Here is a 20,500-nt window from a genome sequence, read left to right on the forward strand (position 1 = left end):
TCTGCAATCAGTTCTATTTTTCTAGAAAAAGATGTGCTGGAACTCAGCCTGAACGCCTCCCTTGTTCTCTAATAACGGCAAGGGTGCCCACCTGAGAGGTGCCAGAATTCAGTTCCAGCAAGTTCTGTCTGGGGAAAAAAAGCCCGAAGCACAATTCATAGTTCTTTGGACCCATGCCCCCAAATTTTGCTTCTTCTGGGTGCCAAATTTGATCATAAACAGCTCCCTCAGCAATCAATGTTGTTTCAGCCTGAATGCAAACAATTTTGTGGAGTCTATTGCCACCTTGTGGCAAAAGGAAACTGTTTCTTCACATAGAAGGAATAGTTTGAATCCTCTGAGCTGATGTTTTACATAACATCAGATTTGGGCAATGATCTCCAAACTCTTATTTACTCAGCACTAATTTAGATAAAGTGGTTTCAGGCTTTTAGCTATGAATTACACCCAATTATTCCTGCTTGAAGTAGGCACGTTATTCATATAAACCTTCATTTTTAACTAATTTCCTCTAAAATCCTCAATTAGTTGCAGCTGAACGGGGGAGGGGGGGACCACTATATTGAAATGTAATTCACCAACGTAATGAGAGAAAGAACAGAGCCAGTCAAAAAGGGTGTGTTATTGTAAACATTGGGGGTTGGGGCGGGGGGCAATAAAAGTGAGGTGTGTGTTTTGTGTACAAGAAAGTCCCAAAATATATTTATGGGAAATGTCCAGATGTATGGCAGCCATAACAGTTGTGATTGGGGGCCCTGTGTGATATGGAAAACATCACAGAACTATTGATATCTGTATTCGAGGTTGTCTTTAGTGAACACTTGCTGAAGCTTTGAGGTTTCTGATATCTACATATGCTAAACCATAGCTTAGTAGCCAAGAAAAACTCCATGCATCTTGAGCATCTGAAGCAGGCCAATGATTGTGATGGTTTGAGATTATGGTGAAAGTTTTGAGTGCACATTTCGTGCATGTTCCAGCCTCTATAAGTAGCTGTGTATTTCATGTCAAAGAATTTACTAATATAGACAGGTCCTGTTATTACTGTTTTTGATTGCCTTTGGCTTAGCTTCTGTGAATCAGAGGTGCTTTTAATTTTAATGTAGATGCTAGCTTTATCCGTTTTTCAGCACTTCCAGACACGAAGAATGGAAAGGCACAGTGCTTCCTGTGAAATGTTGGGACACTATGTAACAGCAAACTTTGGTATTCTGTCAGATATTTGCTCAGCAGAGTGGTTTAACCATTCCTGGATATATGGGGAGTGTTATCTAGCATGATGCATACATTTTCAAACATGCACAAATTAACCCATTGAGCTTAGACATTTTTGCAGCTGACGGCAATAGTGCAAATGCTATTCCCTACTGTGGACCATTTTTTAAAAGGCATACAAAGATGGAAACCACATTGCTTCGTGGTAAAGCTAGCTCTGTAGATTATGCTGTGTTCCGCAGTTCTTATGCTCTTAGGCTAAACATCGTGCTCATATTCCTTGCAGGGTGACCAATGTGTTGCCCACCAGATGTTGTTGACTGCAGCTCCCATCAGCCCAGCTAGCATGGCCAATGGCCAGGGCTGATGGGAGTTGTAGTCCAACAATATTTGGACGGTACCACGTTTGCCTATTCCTTCCTTAAAAATGTAACGTATGAAGTTGCCTTAGGTATCAGGATTTTGGACAGATAAATTGAAAGCCTTTCAGGTCAGTAGTAATAATGGAATGTGCAGACCAGTCTTTTGTTTCTCTGTGAATAGGATCAGTTGCAAGGATATAAAAATGTGCTTTTGCTTTCCATGTTAGGAATGTAAGGACTGGCAAGGGGCATTTGTAGGACACGCCTGTGGACACCATGGTCCTTACGTCCCAGATGTTCTCTTCTGGTCAGTCATCTTATTCTTTTCTACAGTGACACTGTCATCCACGCTTAAGCAGTTCAAAACCAGTCGATACTTCCCGACCAAGGTAACTTGAATATTATTATTTTTTAATTGTTTTGCAAATGCAGGATACAAGTCTACCTCAAAACTGAACTCGCCAGCAGCACCGAGATTGCACTGGTATACTGTGTTGTAGCATTTTTTTTCAAAAAAAGAACTTTAATACTTGCAATATAGGAGGGAGGATATGCAGAAGGTTTTATTCTTGCCACTTTTAGATTGAAACAGGGAGCAGTTTGCAGCAGAATACATCAAGCACAATAGACTCAGTTTGGTTAGAAATGTAAATGTGTATGACAGACCGTGATTGTCAGAGGAGAAATCTACTCCAAATTAACAGGTTGGCTTTAGGCGTTTTTTGGCCCCTGGAGCCAAATGTCAAAATGTCAGGCCCTTCTGTGGGCCTGCGCTGATTTTTTAAAAAATGGCAGACAGAGACATGAGAAAGCTTCCTGTTCCTTCCTTAGAAGACAGTCTCTGTAAATTATTTGGTGTGCTGTTATCGATCAGCAGCACCTGGCTAAGCTTTGTTACTGATTTCTCAGCCAGGGTTTCTGTCCAGAAAGAACAGTTAGCATTGTCCTAAAGAATACAGGCCTTTGCTTAATTTTAGCATAGCAGCTGGGCAACACCATAGAGTGATGCAGTTTGCCCAGATGAAATGACTTGGCTGCAAGAAACTGGGCACACAGATTTGGCCTGTGCGCCAAATCTTATTGTGCTCATAAAGGGATGTGCGTGCAAATCTTCTACCCCCAGTGTATATGTGTGTGTCTGTATTAAAAATGTCTCTCTGCTGTCACTGACCATTGCCTCAATGTTTCCAGGTGCGGTCTGTAGTGAGTGACTTTGCCGTCTTTCTCACCATCCTGTCCATGGTTTTAGTCGACTATGCCCTTGGGATCCCATCACCAAAACTCCAGGTTCCCAATGCTTTCAAGGTAATTCCTGACACTAGTCGTACCTGGCTTGGTGTGAAAAGCGAACTTTGCCACAACAAATATGTTTTCACACCAGTTGTTGTTTCTTTCTGAATGGATCAAAATAATGACACAAAAGTGAAGGTACGTATTGTCTGAGAAAATTAATAAATCAGAAAAGTTAAATTCAAAAGGATTTTAAAAAATAATAAGAAGATATTGCTGTAAAGTGCTTGAGACTGGTCTAATAAGAATAGGTTAGTTCAAGTTTTACCCAAACTTGTAGTCCAAAAACAGCTGGAGACCCAACTTCCATCTAGGGTTGCCATATTTTGAAGAGCAAAAAAGAGGACACATTTGCCGACTTCTGTTTTTAACTATGGATTGCTATGAAGACATATGGCAACCCTATTTAGCAGGACCAATGGTTAGGGATGATGGGAATTGCAATCCAAAATCCTCTGGAGACCCAAGTTTGGGAAACCCTGGGTTAGTTTAATAAGTGTGTTTTACCCCTCCTCAATTCCCAGTTGTTTCCTCATTAGGCCTCCAGGGCTCTTGCAACATTAACAAGTGAGATCCTCTGTCTTGTAAGGAATTTTAGGGTTGTCACTTCCATTTATCATATTTGATATTTTATGTGTCCTTCCTAAAGCAGCATCTTGCCTTGGATTTTGAATGTTTACAGTAGGTGATATTATCCTGCAGGCCTCCACAGTGATGAAATAACCCCGCCCCGCCTCCCATCCTGAAATTTGCTCTTGTTCTTTTAGCCCACCAGAGATGATCGTGGCTGGTTCATTTCGCCTTTGGGGACCAATCCTTGGTGGACAGTGCTGGCTGCGCTAATCCCGGCTCTGCTTTGTACTATTCTGATATTTATGGACCAGCAGATTACAGCTGTTATTATAAACAGAAAAGAACATAAACTAAAGGTAAAGTGCAAAAGCTGTTTTGATCTTTCTGGTTAGCATTCCAGCATTTTCTTCAATGCAAGTTTTTCCCCCCCACTTAAAAAATGAAGTTTTTTGTTTTTGTTTTAGAAAGGCATTTAGAATACAGATATTTTCACACTTCCCTGTCCAATGTGAAATGTGTGTGTTTCTGTGCAAGCAGTTTGATGTATGTCAGGAAATGCCGAACCTTCGTTAAAGCCATTTCCGAACTGGAGAGGAGAGGGGGTTGCGGGCTACCCCCTCCCACACACGCGGGGGCTGGCCTTTTTGCCCCCGCGAGAACAAGGGAATCCCCGGACGTACCTGCAACCCTGCCCGCCAATCGGCAGGCTAGGGAGGCGTGGCCTGGCCCATTTAAGGCCAGGCACGACCGGGGACTGCCCTCTTTGCCCCGTTCCAGCTGACTGGTTTTCCCATCCCACCCACCCTTTAGGCTTAGCTAGCAATGACCTTGCTATGGACTTCGGTTGGTCGCCGCAAGGGGCCTGGTAGGAATTTTTCCAACTTGGCGCACTTCCAGCCTTTTGGTTTTTTCGCCTACCTCGTAGCAAATGTCACAACTTCCTCGGTATTGGCGGTTAGGCATTGGCAGGGGTAATTGTTATGCAAATGAAGGGGGAAGGAAGCGCCATCACCTTCCCCCAATGAAAAGGGTAGTCCGGTAGAGGACTCCGGGGGGCGTTGCCTTGTCCGAAACCTAGGGAGGTAAGGGCCTCCGGCACGCCCCCGAGCGGTGACACCTGTGGGATCCTAGTTGGTGTACTTCAACAGGACCCCCACGGCTTGTGGATAACCCTTTCTGGTCTCCATGCCGGGTAGTCGATAGGAGCCAATGCCTAAGGCCAATACCTTCCTATTCCTGTAATCAATAAAGTTGTGGCCTTTTTATGCCCATTAACCTTAAATAATGTGTCCTGTGTCTTCATTTCACATGGGGGAGGGGACTTGCCACGCAACTTGAATGTATAGGAGGGAACTTGCAGAAGTCCCAGGCATATGATGCAGGCAACTGAAAATGCAGGGCGTAAGAAACTGCGGATATATTAAAAAAATATGACAGTATTGCCATATCATTCTGGGGGATGTAATTCAGCCTTGTGAATATCCACAGTAGATACGAGCTTGCACATTTCTGCGATAGGCTGGATGCAAATGAGGGTTTTGAAAAGATGCAAAGGAAGTTTAAAGAAGGCTTTGTTTTCCATGGGGTGCAGATATACTGTTCCACTATTGTCATACAGGTTTTGTAATTTTTTGCAATGCTAAACCTGCAAGACCTGTTCATGAACGCTAACAGTGTAATTAGCACTCGAAACACAAGCAATTCTCTCTTTTAAACAGCTCTCCTAAGAAAAGAATGCTGGTCTCCAGCCTTCTTCATTTGTAATTTGTTTTAGGGTATTAATTTTCATTAGCTTACTGGCTGAAAGTCACAGCTTTGACCCTAGGCTTTAAGGGTTGTCCTTTACAGCTTAATTGTATCTGCTTCCTTCTTGTTAAGTGGTTTTCTCATATGTGATGGACTCAGTTTTAATTTCTTTTGTGCCCTGCCCTGAGATTGGTTCTGATGACCTGAACTAAATAAATAAATAATAATGGAAGCGAGATCCCCATCTTTTCCCTGCTTTATAAAAACTTTCCTAACTGCCTGGAAACTAGCCACTAGTCACAAGACAAGCGGCTAATTCATAAACACAATGTAATTGCGATAAAGGCACCTGGTGTTGTAGGCTCACGCCACAATAAATGTGCTAGTCTTTCCTCGATGTTTTCCTACCCGCCTCCTGTCTTGCCAAAGCTGAAAGTTTTCTAGCATCTTCCAACTTTCCACAGAACTGTCTTTTCCATCCTTTTTACTCCCTTTGTGGAAAACTGCAGCAATTGAGCGCTTAGGATTTCTGGGTTCCAAAAAGACACATTTGCAGTGGAACCCTTCCAACAGATGGGGGGGGGGGAGAATGAAACAAGGTTCATCACTTTTCGGACCAAAAAAAAAAGGTTGGAAGAAGTTTCAGGAACCAGCTTGTCCGCATGTGTGCCCAGATTTTTCAGCTTCTTTGACTCTTTGGGAAACGGCAACACAGTCATTACAAATGCATTTTCAGCCTCTTTTTCACACTGCAACTTCTTGGTTGCTGTGAATGGTTCCCCCCCCCCCTTTGTGGGTTGCTTCCCTCCCTCCCTCCCCTGCCCTCTTTGTCAGTCAGGCTCCTTGTGTCAATCCGCAGTGTTTTGTGCGGTTAACTTGACAGATGCAGGGAGTTCCTGCCAAGCTTTAGAATGTGCCCCCCCCTTTTCATTTCAGCAGTGGCATGTGGGAGTCAGATGGTCTTCCTGGCTGCCCTCTTGCTTTGCTGCATATTCATATTTTTTTCCCCTTGCTCGGGTCTGATGTAGCATCATCACCTGTTGCCATGCCTCCTTCCTCTCCCATATGTCACTTTCCTCGGGCTTCTACGCGAATGTGAGGAAAGCTTAAACCCAGACACTGTTGGAAGCAGCGTACTTGCACTTAACAGCAATTTCACCCCTTTTGACTTTTGGAAAAGTCAGCAGGCATAAGGCCAGATGTTTAAAAGAAGTACAGATTGCACATTCTGTGAGGCACCAGCTCCTTGAAGTGGCTATGAGGACATGGCTTATCCCTGCGTTTATACATCTTGGATGCTTTTGTCCTGTGCTGGCTGTGTAATCTGTTTTGAATTGCCCTGGGAACTTTGGATTCAGGGTGGCATTATACTACTATTATTACTAATAGTAATAATAAAAAAAATTACCCCTCTTTCTGCTGCTATGGTGCCGATGACCAAGCTATGGCAAAAAGGCTTTTAACATGCTATTTCCCAGCTCTACACAATGCATCCATAGAGGACAGATCTGAGTGTGTTGTCCCTAACCGGAACTTGCACTCTGTTTTGAATTTCTTCTGCTGCATTTCAAAATTTTGTAAGCCATCGTAGGGCCAGGGTGAAAGCGACTTAAGAATGAGTTCATAGGCCAATAATCCAGCAAGCGCCTTTCGAGGCAGGGAACTTGTTTGGGTGCGTTTGGCAGGAATATAAACAGCTCCATTGAAATGAATAGGACAGCCTCTCAGGTAAGGGAGCTTTCGATGTTCACCAGAGCAGTCTCACAAATGCAAAGCATTGAATTGAAGCAGAAGTGTCTGCCTAATACAAGAAAGGCTCAAATCCAACCACGTATGTTATACCACAAGCAAGGCTGAAGAACAAAGGTAACCTGCAGCAGCACAGCCATTGCCTAACAGTTCACGTACTTTTTGCATGCATCATTAGACTAGCTGCTGCCGGCTGTTCAGAAGGGTCATGCAGCGTGCCGGCTTCTGCCCTAGCAATGTTGCTTATTGCCAGTGTGGTCTAGTGGTTAAGAGTGGTAGACTTGTAATCTGGTGAACCGGGTTCGCTTCCCCGCTCCTCCACATGCAGCTGCTGGGTGACCTTGGGCTAGTCACACTTCTCTGAAGTCTCTCAGCCCCACTCACCTCACAGAGTGTTTGTTGTGGGGGAGGAAGGGAAAGGAGAAAGTTAGCCGCTTTGAGACTCCTTTGGGGTAGTGATAAAGCGGGAAATCAAATTCAAACTCTTCTTCTTCTTCTTCTTCTTCTTCTTCTTCTTCTTCTTCTTCCTTGGTTTATTGCATTCAACAGAAGGGCTGCGGCTATCACCTGGACCTGCTGATGGTGGCTCTCATGCTGGGCGTGTGCTCCCTTATGGGCCTGCCGTGGTTTGTTGCCGCCACCGTTCTCTCCATCTCTCACGTGAACAGCTTGAAGCTGGAGTCGGAGTGCTCTGCTCCAGGAGAGCAGCCCAAATTCCTTGGGATCCGTGAGCAGCGGGTCACGGGACTCATGATATTCATCCTGATGGGCTCGTCCGTTTTTCTGACCCGAATTCTTAAGGTAGGCTCATGCTTTGGGGGGAAACCAAGGGAAAAGTAAATAGCACTACTAAGGATTTTATTTCTAGCACAAATGTTCGTTTTTAAAAATGCATGGGTGTATGTGTCTTGATGCGGTACTGGGTAAGGTTCTTATTGCCAAATACAAGAAAGCCTCAAACAAACTGAGCTATCCAATCCACACCACAGATCACACACCAAGGAGCCCAGGTTCAATGCTTGGCTTCCCCAGTTTACGAAAACAAACAAACAAACTGAAAAATTGTATCTCAGACTGCAAGTGATGGGAAAGAGCTCTGCATGAGATTTTGGGGAGCTGTTGTTCTTTGGAGTGGGGCATACTGGACTGGATAGGCTAATAGTCTGAATCAGTGGAAGGCATTTTCATAGACTGATGAGTTAGTGCTCCACATGAACAACAACAGAAACAGTCTACCTGCAGATGGCATCTGCCAGCTTTTTAATGGTCAAGTAATAAGCAGGCATTTTAATGGTTTTTATTTTGTTATTATGCATTTTACTTTGTCTTTTATTGCTGTTACAAGCCCTGAACACCATATGGCAGGAAGGTAGGGGCTGGTTGAGGGAAATCTAATGCAGAGACAAACAAATACTTTGTTTTGATGTTGTCAATGTAGAAGCCAGGGTGAGCTGGCTTCTACATTGATTTGAAGGTAAGGACAGGCCAACTTTTAAGGGGAATGTCAAGGAGAGCTTTTTATATTCCACAGGTAATGCTAGTGTTGGATTAATGTCCAAATCCGCAGACCCGTGCTTTTAGTAGTAGGTTGCATGCCTGCTACTATACTGATGTGGAACATGCAATTGGTGCTGGGTTGGTTTGGACAGAAGAATTTAGGAAAAGAACAGGGACTGAAGTTCAGAAAGTCTGAAGACACCCCCCCCCCCCAAAAAAAACACCCAGGATGTGTGCAATTCCTGCTGGGTTCAGATGAAGCAGAGAAAATTCACTATCAAACACTCCTTCCCGTATGAGCCCCTGGTAGTCAATCGCCTTCGTCAAAAGCCTTTTCTGCCTGTCTTATCTGCCAGTGAAGTGAGACCCAGTTTTTGATTTTGTCCTCCTTTCTCCTCTTTCCAGTTTATCCCTATGCCAGTGCTTTATGGTGTATTTCTTTACATGGGTGCCTCTTCTCTAAAAGGAATTCAGGTTAGTGAAATATTTTTTTTGTGGCTCTTGTTACGCCTTTCATTTGCCCCTTGCTTACATTATACGCATTGCTGAGTTTCACAGAGATATTGGAAAGGTGCAACCAATACGAAATGGAGCCCTGCAACTTTCAGTGTCACTGGCAGCAGGAATTTGTGGCGTGCCCCTCAGCAGAGGAAAGAGGAGGCGGCCATCATCTGTATCTGGCACAGAGCTAGGCTTACAGTCCTAGTTGCTGGGCTGCCTTTTCGATACTGATCACCACATGCTGTTCAGCAAACTACAGGCCAAGCCACTGCATTGGTCAATGAAGCCATGCCCACTTACCGTAGTGTCTACTTCAGTGGCACAATACTTTGGACTTGCCATGGTGCACACTTGCCTGCATGACTGCTTGCCGCTGTTTTACACCTATGTGCATCATGTTAGCTATTTGTGATAAAAATATATGCCTTACACAAATAGTTGAAGACAAATATTTAACTTCTCAGTTTGGTAACAGTTGAACAAGTATTATTTACATATACGTTAATGAATACAATGCGTTTCTCTCCATTGAGCCCAAGAGAGGGCTTAGTCTTTTTTTCTTTCAAAACTCATTTGTGGCAGTGCATAACTTATAATCCATAGCTTGCCTGTCCTCACTTCATCCTCCAGAGACCATCTGCATGAAGTCCCCACACCTCTCACATTCACAAAGACAGAACTAACAGAACCACCAAGCAACTTCCAACTGCCCCAATACCATTTATTTTGTGTGAAATACATTTATAGTGCAAACACAATACAAACACTAACACATCATGTTCACTATTTAAAACCGCAGTCTATCCTTAAGCAGCCTAATGCGGAACTGAATCATGGTTGTACAACACTTGTGTAGCTGGTTCACTTGCACAAATCCTCTTGCCGGTGTTTGTTGTGTTATTCAATTCAGGTGTTGTTGCTTCCATGTACGGCAACACAAGAGCCAGGAGTAAGGCTGAGTAGTCCTGCCCATGACATTTGTGTTTCTAGCACGGCCACCTGCAGAGATGGGGCCTTCCTGCATACAGATGTTTGTGTGGAGGCTTCTGGGCCCCTGAAACACCCTTAGGTCACACAGTAGCCCTCATGCTACAGTTGTATGTGCAAAGGCTGCCTCTGCAGATGCTCATGTTGTGCTTGTGTCCTTGGGGATATTCGGTGTATGTGATGGGAAGAGGATGGGGTGACTTAACACAGAGAATTAATGTGGTGTCCTGAAGACGGCAATAGTTGCACTGCTTGCATTCCCTTTGTGACAGCCGTTTATCCTTGCTCTTTTAAATACCGTACGCTCTATAGGACGCACCAGACCATAAGACACACCTTGTTTTAGAGGGGAAGAACAAGAAAAAAAACCTCCCCCTCTCTCTGCTCAGCGCCCCTTCAGCGAAGCGGCAGGAGAAACAGAGCCCCTTCCATTTCTCCTCCCGCTTGGCTGAAGGGGCGCTGTGCAGCTCTCCCTCTCTGCTGAAGCCCTCTCACTCTCCAGGCTTCAGCGAAAGCAACGCAAAGCCTCCGGGGCACGGAGGGAGCGCTCCCTCTGCACTTCGGAGGCTTCGCGTTGCTATCGCTAAAGCCAAGGAGCCTGCATTCGCTCCATAGGACGCACACACATTTCCCCTTAATTTTTGGAGGGGGAAAAGTGCGTCCTATAGAGCAAAAATACGGTATTTCATCTGTAGAGGGTCTGTAGAGGAATGACTCTTGCATTTCCTTGCCTCCCGAATTTCTTTTCCTTTCTCAGCTTTTTGACAGAATCAAGTTATTCTGGATGCCTGCCAAACACCAGCCTGACTTCATCTACCTGAGGCATGTCCCTCTCCGAAAAGTCCATCTCTTCACCGTCATCCAGCTGAGCTGTCTTGTGCTGCTGTGGGTTATCAAGGCTTCAAGAGCTGCCATTGTCTTTCCTATGATGGTATGGATCCGTTTTCCGGAGCCTAGAAGGTCCAGGCAATCCATAAAAGCAAAATTGAATAACTGATATTAACTAAGCTTACAGAGAGTCAAAAGGTGCCCTTCAGGGCAGAAAGTCCATGGAGATGGTTGGAAGCTATTTATCAATAGGTTCTTAATTATCCCGCTTTATTTTTGTAGGATAAATAAGAACGCAGTGCTATGCACTGATCAGACCCAGACCTGCTTATCTTCAACTAAGAGGATTTTTTGCTTTTTAAAAAACTGCAAATGCCAAGTTTCTCTTAAATAATTGCTAGTTCAAAATAGGCTAATCTAGATAAAAGCACATTAGCATTACTGTTCACCTCCAAATTGAATCAGTGCCTTTACCAGATTAAAATAGGCTTGTCTATGTAAAGGAAAAAACAATTTGGCCATTGCTCAGCTAGGAATCTTTGCACTGTACCTACTAGACAGTGGTGTTTTATTTTCACCTCATAAAAATAAATGGCTCAAGTCTGCCCAGAAACTATCAAGACTTTTTTTTTTTAGACCTATCAGCCATGGACATGATTTTTGTTTCCTGTTTTGCTTCTGTGAGCATGGGGCTGGAAAAAAGGCAGAATGGGCCAGAAAAAAGAGAAGACGATCATATAATCTGGTGTGCTGGTTGTTATATTCCCATACTTAGGCTCCCCTGCTAAAAAACCATTGTTTCATTCCTTTGGGTTTTGTTGAAACGATCAACTCTCATTCAGGCCATCTTTAGCCCAATGAGTCATTGAATATGAGGCAAAATATAAGAAGTCAGGACCATTAAAAATAAAAATCTGCAAATTTAATTCAATACATAATTTTACATGAATTGAAAATAAAACAATACTAATATAAAACTGCTTTTGAACTCAGTGGGGTTAAGAATTGCAATATTTCAAACAGTGAAAATCTGGAGAGAAAAGTTGTTAAGCCTTTTTTTTTTTTTTTTTGCAAAGTTGGCAAAAAGGAAATGGACGTTTTTGAGCTATTTTTATGGGAAATCGTAAAAAATGACACTGCTGACATGGGTTGCTATATCTCCGGATTTTCCCTGACATTTTCCCGATTTCTGCCCTGACACTGCTGCCGACTACAGTATTCCAGATATGCCTGGGAAATTCCAGACATATGACAACCCTAGCGGTGTTACTTTAGTCTGGTACCCACAAATTTTGCCATTTTAGGATTAGGCCTGTTTCTTTTGGACTTTGTCTTTTAAGAAGCATACCTTTTACAGCTGTCCATGATATCTTACCATATAAATATCTTTGAACAGGTCTTGGCCCTGGTGTTTGTTAGAAAACTCATGGACTTATTTTTCACGAAACGGGAGCTCAGCTGGTTGGATGATTTGATGCCAGAGAGCAAGAAAAAGAAGTTGGAGGATGCTGAAAAAGAGGTAAGTTTTCTTTCTTTCTTTCTTTCTTTCTTTCTTTCTTTCTTTCTTTCTTTCTGTTCACACTTGATCAAATGAATAAAGCATGAAATTTACAGCCTATGCTTATCAGATGTCAAAACGAACAACAACTACAAGACTTTAGAAGACATCTGAAGGCAGCCCTGTTTAGGGAAGCTTTTAATGTTTGATGATTACTGTATTTTAATATTTTGTTGGAATCCCAGCCAAATGGGCGGGGTATAAATAATAAATTATTATTATTATTATTATTATTATTATTATTATTATTATTTTATTATTATTTCTGTGAAATATGAGAATGCTTTCATGCAGCAAATCTAAGTGTCTGTGGGAACTTTGCCCACAGAAGCAAAGTTTTAACCCATGCTCAGATGCGCATGCAGACATCTTTGAAACGACTGAGTTGTATCCTGCGCTATCATTGCACGAGCGGAGCAGACTTCTGATTGCTCAATAGGACTTCGCCTTCCTCTCCTCGCCCTGCATGCCCTCAAAATCTGCTCATGTGAGGTTGCAGGAGTAAGGGAAAAGAAGGTGATATCCCAGTGTGCAAGCAGAAGTCCACTCACATGACATTGGATTCTGCCTACCAAGCCTACCCTGCCAAATAAATGGGATCATATGCCAGGCCACACCCATCTTCCAACCTCCTTGCCCAGGCTTACAACACTAGCAGATACCAGATGATAATCATCGTTACTCAGAGAGGAGAAAGGTACTGGAGAGGCAGCCAGCAAACTCACCCCAACTTGCATTCCTGCTCCACTACACTATTGAACCCACCACCCATAGTTAATCACTTTCTAGGAGCGTTATGTCATTAGTGACCCCAATAACCTGTGTGTAGTGGAGGGCAGGCCTGGACATCAAGAATAGGGGAATAAGGGCTTTGCAGCGTGTAATGACTTGCCCTCTTTCTACTCTCCATCCACCTTTTCCTTCTGGAAATTGATTTGGTTGTGCATCCTTTCCCCCACGGCACAGCCAGATAGGGCTTTTTCCCAAGTGATGTGTTCTGTCTCTCATAATGCAGAAGCGACTCAAGGGAGACAGGTGTGTTTTTCGCAATCGTCGCAGGAGTCCTTTGCTTTTCAGTCTGATATTTCTTCTTATGCATCCCTTGTTTTGTTTTTCTTTTTAGACCTGAATGGTGACAGAAAAACAAAACTAGGAATGTACACCTTTTAAAAATATATATAAATAAATAAAATCTACTTTCGCTGTCTTTTTTGAGGGGTTATTATTATTACTGTTTACATAATATGGCATTGCTAAATATTTGAGGCTATTATTAAACCTGTTCAGCTGTCAAAATCCTGGGAAGCTGTGAAGCCTGGAAATGACAAAATTAACTAGGAATAAAAATAAATAAATATATGAAGCGGCGCCTCTGGAATGTAATTGGAAAGTCACCATTTATGCTGGCTTTAAAAATAGAAATGAGCTCTTTGTACAAATAGAAATGAAGCTGACAGGATATTTTAAAGGTGCTGGTTGGATTGGATCAAGATTTTAATTTTGCAACTTGCTTTTCAACATAAGAGAGGAAAATCCCATCTGTGATGAGCAGTCAGCGTCAAGACAAGAAATTATATTTATTCACAGTCTGTTGATTGATTGCATTTGTATCCCATATTTTCTTCAAGGGGTGTGTGAGGTGACATTGTTCTCTTCCTCCCCATTTCATCCTCACAACAACCTGTGGGGTAGGCTAGTTTAATCTTTTAATTCTAAATATTCTGAGGCTAGTTTCATCGTACTGCCCTTGCCTGCCAATGGGCACTTGGAACATGGAGTGAAGATGTAGCTTCTATACTAAGAGCCTCTAGAGAAGGAGTAAAGAAACGCTTTTCAGCTTGGGGGGGTTGTGTACACAGTTGTAGTATATGCGCAACTATCACATCTGTGTGGGTCTTTGCTACCCAGTTGGCCATAGGGTCAGCTGGGCGGGGTACAAATAATAAAATTATTATTATTAAAATTATTACTTGGATCCCAAGCCATTTAGGCCTTTGTAACTCAGGTACACAGGTGAACTCACACCGTGAGGAACTAGCTAACTTGCTTCCTTCCTAGAGAATACAATTTTCCACCATGAAAATTAGCTTCCTCTTTGGTACTGCCCTTTAAACAGAGTGCCCTGATTTTTAGCACCTGCTTTTTTACTCACAAAATAGTTAACAGGAAAGATGCCATCCTATGGAAAATTTGAGTAAAACAATTTGGGAGGCGGGCGAGAGAGAGAGAGAAATTACCTTGTTGTCCTTTCTCATGACTGAATCTATAAGTGTGTGGAAACTATTACAGCAGAGTGGTGTTTGTTCCTATCTAAATTATTGTGTTTTTCCCCACTCTAGGAAGAGCAAAGCATGTTAGCGATGGAAGAGGAAGGCACAGTTCAGTTACCACTAGATGCGCATTACAGGTAAACCACTGGGATACAAAATTGCCCCTGATCAAAAGTCTTTTTCTGGAAAAATAGCACTGCAGATACTTCCCTTTTTGTCGCAGCAGGATTAAAAGCATCTTCTGGTGGTAGTGGTATATTAATTGGGGGGGGGGGGGACTGCCACCCACAGCATTGTTGCTCCTCTTCTAATTTGGAAGGTGTCTGCAGTCGCTTTAAAATTAAAAAATAAATACATTGAGAGACCGATCACAGATCTTCTACATCACATCCATTTTGGCTCTTAGTTTGCACTGTATCTTTAAAAGATCCTTTTTGGCCGTTGGCAATAGCACCCACCTATCTCACAACCAATTTTGTTGCACATTATTTGTTTAAAGCATTTTTGCCTCTATTCAACTGAAAGCCCCGCTCCCTGAGAATTTTACAGAACAGCAAAAAAAAAAAACACAAAACAAAACAAAACAACAACCAGGGCAACAGGGCAAGCTGTATGATTCTAGGGATTGATCCTGGTACCTCTTCCTGTACAAACCACATGCTCTTTCATGGAGTTACGGACCTTTCCCTTGAAGCCTGATGCTCCATTGACTGAATTGCCTAAATTATTGGCTAAATATTGTGTTATGGCTACTTTAAAGTGGATCAGTGAGTTTATTTTAGTTACTTGTTTGCACAGTACTTCAGAAAATAAATTCCAGTTGCCTCTCTCTGTGTGCTCATTCTGTTCTAGAGATGACCCATCTGTAATAAATATTTCTGATGAAATGTCAAAAACAGCTGTGTGGAAGACACTGTTGATATCGTCAGACAATACCAAGGATAAGGAGTCCAGCTTTCCTTCTAAAAGGTTTTTTTTATTATTATTTAAAAAATTATCCTATATTTATACCATAATAGTTCAGTGATAATTAGTTGCCTGCAGAATATTTATGATGATGATGCAGAAAATAAATGAAAATGCTGAGCTACTTATTTTTGAAGGCAGATAATGAGAACCTTATGAACACATTCAGTCCATTCTGCTGCAGGGATTGTAGGTGGAAGCCAATAGCATAATATCACAGCAGAACGGAGAGGGTATGGATTCACACGTTACACAAGTTCATGCTCTCAGCTGCTGCACCAGCAGAGCCTCTAGAATCCCCAGATCTCTGAAGATGCTTTCAGAGCCAACCTGTCATCCAAAACGGCCTTTCTTTTCTCCTTAGGCCAGCAGGAATCACCATGGGAATGTGGACTAGCAGGAATGGCCAAAGGGGTCAGCTCAGTCCCTGGGTAGATATTCATGTCCATCACTTAAAGATGCCTCCTCCATATGGAAGCAGCTTTGGGGGAAAGGGCAGGATATAAATTTAATAGCTAACTAACTAAACTAAACTTTACTAGTGGTGGGCTGTAAATAAATCTCCCCACTCCTGGTAAAAAAAAGAGAGAAGACGTTTTGACATCCTTGTCAAGTGCATTCTCTGTTCTGTTCCTTTCCTCATGGCCTGGTCTTTCTGGATCCATAAGAGAGCTTGTCTCTTTTTAACTTAATTATTGCACAGCAGCTTGTGTTGGAGGCGCCTCGTACATGATTTGTAATCCTAGCTTTGTACTATACTGTATTTGCAGCATTGGGACTGTAGGTGTGCCTCTTAGCCTACAAGTGAGTTTCTCAGACAGCACAGGTCCCTATTGGATCATGCTTGTCTTCATGCTCTTTTCAGGGCGAACTAGGCTATTGTAAACAAGGGAGATTCAGATAGCTTACATCATGTATACCAACCATAACAAACTGAGGATCATCTGTAGCTGTTCTGTTCGAACTCTGTGGGTAAGAATATGAATCAACATATTCAGCTCACATTAGCTACAGTAAAAAATAAATAAATCACAATTGCATTCCTGCCACACATACACCCCTTTCCAAATGGAGGCTTGCTAAAAGTCTGGCTGCTCAGAGTAGTACTGTTTAGAAGAACTGAATGATTATTGAAGGCGTAATTAATTCCCATGCAGGTGCAGTTACCTGCAGAACCAAAGGTTTGCTTAGGGCTGGACAGAGCCTTGCTCTCCCCTTTTCATCACAATACGGGACAGAGGATGCTACTTTATATCAAGCCAGATTGTTGGTCCATCAAATTCAGTATTGTCTGCAGTGACTGGCAGCCACTGAGCTGTAGCTGTTTCCTAGTAGTTTGAGCCCAGGTTGAAAGGGAAGTCTGGCTGGGGATTCCTGAGGTGCGTGTGTGTAGACATATATTGTGCACTGAGCAGAGGGGAGAGCAGGACACTGTTAAGCCCCTGTGTCAGTTGCATTCAAGTATTGGCTAGCTTATATCTTAAATTAATTGTGAAACTGTAAAAGCAGATGGCCATTTTTATGGTGACATCTCTATTTGATATGTTTAACTGAGTATACATGCAACTGTGTTTAACCACTATTTCCCCAATTGCCATTCCTTTTGAATTAACATGATTTTCTACTTAATTGTTCCATTATCACATTTCTACTATAAGCTCCCCTACCTAATCTCTCTTGAAGCTGATTCCCCAAAGGTAAGACCCTGCCCCTGAACCTCTGCCTTGATTCCTTCCCCCACTACTAAATGGTGTCTTTTGGCAACCTCTCTAACTTACTGTGTGTAAATTTTGGGGAGACAAAATTTACTAGAAGGGTACGGAATGCACGTTTCGAAGGCCGCTTGGAAAACATGCCTGTCTGTTCTTCTGAGATCGGATGCCACAAATGCATTCATTTTTCTAAACACTGTAATTCAGGCAAACTTCAGAACCCTAGCAATCTCCTGGAGATATCAGATGCACTCGTAACATATGCCAGCTTTAGCCATAGTTATTGAACTCCAGCGAATTAGATGAAACAAAGAATCTCTGTTTGACTCCTGGCGTTTTGTCACCCCAAAATGGCATGTTGCTTTTGCAGTGTTCTTCCTCTCCCTGAGCAGCATAAACAAGATGATCAATCAGGACTGGTGTCAAATGTCCAAACATTCCAGCGAGGGGTCCTCTGACAAAACCTCCTGTACCTGCTGCAGTGAAGGGTGGGGGTCACAATATGGAGGAAGTAGGAGCTTGTGGAGGGTGTATATTGCCAAAGAGCAGTCCAAAACCTGGAGCTGACAACTTTGATCTGTTTGTGAGTTGATAAGCCCTTCCCCAGTCCACATGTTCTGCTGGAGTGCTGCTTCAATAGCCCAGTACAGTACAACCCCTGTATAATACAGAGCAGAGGCTCAGTTCACAAGATTGTCAGAAGATCACTTTTTAAAATTATTATTATTAAGATGGTAAGAATTATACAGACTGGACTTCTGTGCAGTTGCATTTTTATGCAGATGTTGCTGTCCTTCCAGCCCAGTACTTCAGTGTTGCTTGTGGCTGCTGAATGTATGAAATGGGGCAATATTTGCAAGACCCCTGGGGGCGGGATTTCCCTGTCAACAGAAGCCCTTCACAGGGACTGACACTTGTGCAACAGGCTTCCCCCTCCTCTCCTCACACAGATAGCCTCCCTTTCCAAATCTAGTGCAACAAGAAGGGTTTCTCAACACCTTCCCTACACTTCTTGCAAGCCTTTGGATCATGCAGAATCTAGCTCAGCAATCCCCAACCGGGTGCCTTCCATATGTTTTGGACTACAATTCCCATCAGCCCCAGCCAGCAAGGCCTTGGAAGCTTCAAGTTCAAAACATCTGGGAGGAGCATGGGTGGGAAAGACTGTCCTAGCTACTCCTGCTCCACTGTTGTTTTTTTAAAGAGCGTGCTGCACCCATTTTAAAGGTGAGGAGAGTAAAAGTAAAATATGCACCATTTTGTGACTTATGGTGGAATTCAACATGGTGCTGTGGTGACTGTTCTGTTTCAGCTTGCCAGATGGAACGGTCCCCAGCCTCCCATTGTGTGCTGTCCTGAGGGTTCTCCTGACCCACCATAGAACTCTGTGGGGACTGTAGGGGGGAAAGCCCCATGGCACAAGTGTCAGTCCATGTACGAAATCCATGCCCAAGTTTGCAACATGACTGGGAAATAGTCATACTAAAATCAAAATAAATCAAGAATCCAGTTGAATCCTGACTTGCCTGTGCACTTGTAGAGATGTGCATTAAGCCCGTATTTGGCATCCAATATGGTGGGTGGATAGAATTAAGCATACACAATTAAATGCGAAAAGGATTACTTCCGAATGACAAGCAATATTGTGTGATGTTTTAATGAACATCATCAATCAGTAAAAGGCAGGTTTGTTAATCTGAAGATGCTGCATAATGATTGTTCCCACTGTGGTTTGCAGCTAGGGATAGATAGAAGAGAAAGTGCAGTGATGGCTCAACTACTCTGACAGCTTTGAAAGAGGAGGGGTAAAGTGATCAGTGGTTGTATCCTACCTCTACTGCTGGAGGCAGAATGCTTCTGAATACCAGTTTCTGGGAATCAGAAGTGGGGAGAGTACTCGGGTCCTGTTTGCAGGCTTCCCAGAAGTATCTGGTTGGCTGCTGTGAGAACAGGATGCTGGACTCGCTTACCTCCCCTTTGGCCTGAAGCAGCAAGGCTTTTCTGGCAGTGGCCAGAGAAGGTACCCACCTGGGAAGTACCCCCACCATTTGGGAGATCTGTTCCTTGCGATAGGGCATGCCAAGATGCTGGGAGACCCACAGTGAAATCTGTTATTGTGCAGAACAATCACTGACGTGCTACAAAAATGTTGTGCAACTTTTGCTATGGTTCAGGTTTTTCTCATTTTTTATTCAGTACCCTGTCCTCCAGCCCCCACCAGTAGGGTAAATGTTGATCTTCTAATCTGGCTTTAAAAACCTGCCACTGTTAGGTTTATTGTCTCCATGAATTTAAGGTTGATTAATGAATTCAAAAGGGATGCGGGTGGCGCTGTGGGTTAAACCACAGAGCCTAGGACTTGCTGATCAGAAGGTCGGTGATTCGAATCCCCATGACGGGGTGAGCTCCCGTTGCTCGGTCCCTGCTCCTGCCAACCTAGCAGTTCGAAAGCACGTCAAAGTGCAAGTAGATAAATAGGTACCGCTCCGGTGGGAAGGTAAATGGCGTTTCCGTGCACTGCTCTGGTTCGCCAGAAGGGGCTTAGTCATGCTGGCCACATGACCTGGAAGCTGTACGCCGGCTCCCTCGGCCAATAAAGCAAGATGAGCGCCCCAACCCCAGAGTCAGTCACAACTGGACCTAATGGTCAGGGGTCCCTTTACCGTTTTAATGAATTCAAGATTCGAAAGAGGGATATTGTTAACCCCAGGGCGCATTGATTGTAATGCTTTCTATCATATAGGAATGTTGTTCTCCTGTGACAGCCAGAGGGAAAGGATTTAGATTTATCACAGCAACCATGTATTCAAGGATGGTAAAGCAGAGTGTGATAGCCAACCTGGTGCCCGCCACATATTGCGGACTACAGTTCTCATACTGGGTGAGAAAGACCCAGGTGATAGGTTCTACCCATCTAGTTTTATTCACATGTTCTCCCCAAACATTCTGAAGTGGCTCCCATGTTGTGGGAGAAGGGGACCAGTGCATATGAGCTGCTTGGAAGGAGCAGCAGAACTGTTGAAAGCAGGCATCCTGCCCTTACAAGGAAATCTTGTGTTGCACTCAGTGGTGCCTTCTGCAAACCCATGAGAAGCAGCAGAAGGAGACCCACATAATCTGAATGAAAATGAATTAAAAGGAAAATAAGGTGAAGATGCAGCCTAAGCCTTTTGATAGAGGAGGGTGGTGTTTTGAGTTTTGTTTTGGAAGGCATAAGTAAAAGGTGTGCATACTAGCTGATGGTGC

General features: G+C 43.3%; 1 protein-coding gene across 8 annotated transcripts in view; it reads left to right on the forward strand.

The window, feature by feature from the left end:
• The window catches only part of SLC4A10 (solute carrier family 4 member 10), a 165,934-nt gene that overhangs the window by 140,887 nt on the left and 4,547 nt on the right, over positions 1 to 20,500 (forward strand). For all 8 annotated transcript variants that reach the window (XM_081005915.1, XM_081005919.1, XM_081005916.1 and 5 more), the window contains 10 exons: positions 1,805 to 1,966; positions 2,769 to 2,882; positions 3,635 to 3,796; positions 7,485 to 7,736; positions 8,838 to 8,906; positions 10,678 to 10,851; positions 12,145 to 12,267; positions 14,646 to 14,713; positions 15,429 to 15,545; positions 17,201 to 17,239. In XM_081005915.1, coding sequence (XP_080862041.1) covers positions 1,805 to 1,966; positions 2,769 to 2,882; positions 3,635 to 3,796; positions 7,485 to 7,736; positions 8,838 to 8,906; positions 10,678 to 10,851; positions 12,145 to 12,267; positions 14,646 to 14,713; positions 15,429 to 15,545; positions 17,201 to 17,213 — 1,254 coding nt within the window. In that variant the 3' untranslated portion in view covers positions 17,214 to 17,239. The remainder of the gene's footprint in view (positions 1 to 1,804; positions 1,967 to 2,768; positions 2,883 to 3,634; positions 3,797 to 7,484; positions 7,737 to 8,837; positions 8,907 to 10,677; positions 10,852 to 12,144; positions 12,268 to 14,645; positions 14,714 to 15,428; positions 15,546 to 17,200; positions 17,240 to 20,500) is intronic.

This window comes from Podarcis pityusensis (assembly GCF_964106645.2).
Source record: "Podarcis pityusensis genome assembly, chromosome: 1".
Classification (NCBI taxonomy): Eukaryota; Metazoa; Chordata; class Lepidosauria; order Squamata; family Lacertidae; genus Podarcis; species Podarcis pityusensis.